This window comes from Anopheles bellator, unplaced genomic scaffold, assembly GCF_943735745.2.
Source record: "Anopheles bellator unplaced genomic scaffold, idAnoBellAS_SP24_06.2 scaffold02576_ctg1, whole genome shotgun sequence".
In the NCBI taxonomy this organism is placed as follows: Eukaryota; Metazoa; Arthropoda; class Insecta; order Diptera; family Culicidae; genus Anopheles; species Anopheles bellator.
The window spans coordinates 1-1,282 of record NW_026686698.1 but is presented as its reverse complement, the minus strand read 5'-3'; the positions used below and the strand labels follow the sequence as shown (position 1 = coordinate 1,282).

At 47.3% G+C, this 1,282-nt stretch overlaps 1 protein-coding gene across 1 annotated transcript; it reads right to left on the bottom strand.

Annotated features, from left to right (window-relative positions):
- Positions 1 to 5: 5 nt before the first annotated feature.
- LOC131214807 (UDP-glucuronosyltransferase 2B7-like) lies at positions 6 to 1,020 on the bottom strand (the record flags this gene model as incomplete). The annotated part of the gene is made up of 2 exons (XM_058209139.1): positions 914 to 1,020; positions 6 to 840 (listed from the first exon to the last, which is right to left on the bottom strand). Coding segments are annotated over exons 1-2 (942 nt in total), but the record flags the coding sequence as incomplete, so codon positions are not given.
- Between the last annotated feature and the right edge of the window lie 262 nt (positions 1,021 to 1,282).

Genomic DNA, 1,282 nt, shown 5'->3' with positions numbered 1-1,282 from the left:
AGAATGTTGGTAATGCGCTCGGGACCCAGCAGATCGCTACGGGCATTGCTGCCGAGCGAGAAGAGAATGAATCCATTTTTGGCTCCTTCGACCACTTTGAGGAGATCCGCTGGCAGTGGCTTCGCTGGCTGGATTTGCATTCCACCGACCGGTATCATATTCGGCATCATCGGTTCCTTGTACTGGATAATCGAATTGACGTTGATGAAGGACAGCTTAACGTTTTTGGCAAAGCTCTTCACGTTTGGAGCATTTGGATAGAGTTTGTGGAAAATTCGGTCCGATTCTGGGATGAGAAAGTTCTCGTGGAATATCATTTCGTTCAAGTCGTAGTAAAGATTCTTCACTCGCTGCACAAAACTCATCGATTCTGGTGCATCAAAGACGATGTTTGGAATTAGACCCGAGTAGGTAAACGATCCAATCAATGACGCAGCGGTCGATTGGGCATTGCATGGTGCGGATGGGATATATGGAACACCCTGGAAGCGGTGCAAAATGATCGAGGAAACGCACGGACCGATCAAGTAATCACTCACAAACAAATCGAACTTAAAGTCCTGCGGATAGGCCAGAAGCGAGTGTAGTCCTTCCGATTTGATGGCCGCTTCGCAGAGGTCCAGCCCTAGCTCGTTGAACACCTTCAATAGTGTATTGGGGCTCTCGTTGGCCATAGCGAAAAAGTCAAACTTCTGTCGCATCGAAGTGTTGTACATTGTGTTGTAGAAGTTTTCCAGATGAATGTAGGTCAAGTTCGCTGGCGGTTTCTTCTCCACATCCGCACTGATCACCGTCACGTTGTGGCCTCGTTTTCCCATCTCGTTCATTAGTGGTCGAAGCCTGTGCGAAGAAATTAAACAAAAGAAATTGTGTTATTAAGATGTGTGTCGGGAAAGTAAAGTTACCCTCTTACCATATGTAATGACTCGGGGAAGGAACGCCGGACATGAAGAGAATATTTGCCGCCTGGGAAACGGCGACTGCAGCCAGCAAAACGATCCAGACCGATCCGTAAGCCATTACTAGACAAGATGTAAGCGTAAATTGTACTGCAAGTGGTGTCTTCCCTTCCGTTTATATGTTCATTGTGTCAACTGTAGTGTCAATAAATGACGTACGCTAAGTCTAGTATAGGGCTCTTCAGATAACGTTCGTGACTGGCAAAAATGGACCGGTTTTCTTCGCTTCCACCGGTGTCAAGTTCACGATCGAGGCTGAGACTGCTCTGCAATGGGCCGCCTTGACGCAACGTTATCAACAAGCGATCGTTTGCTCAGATAGT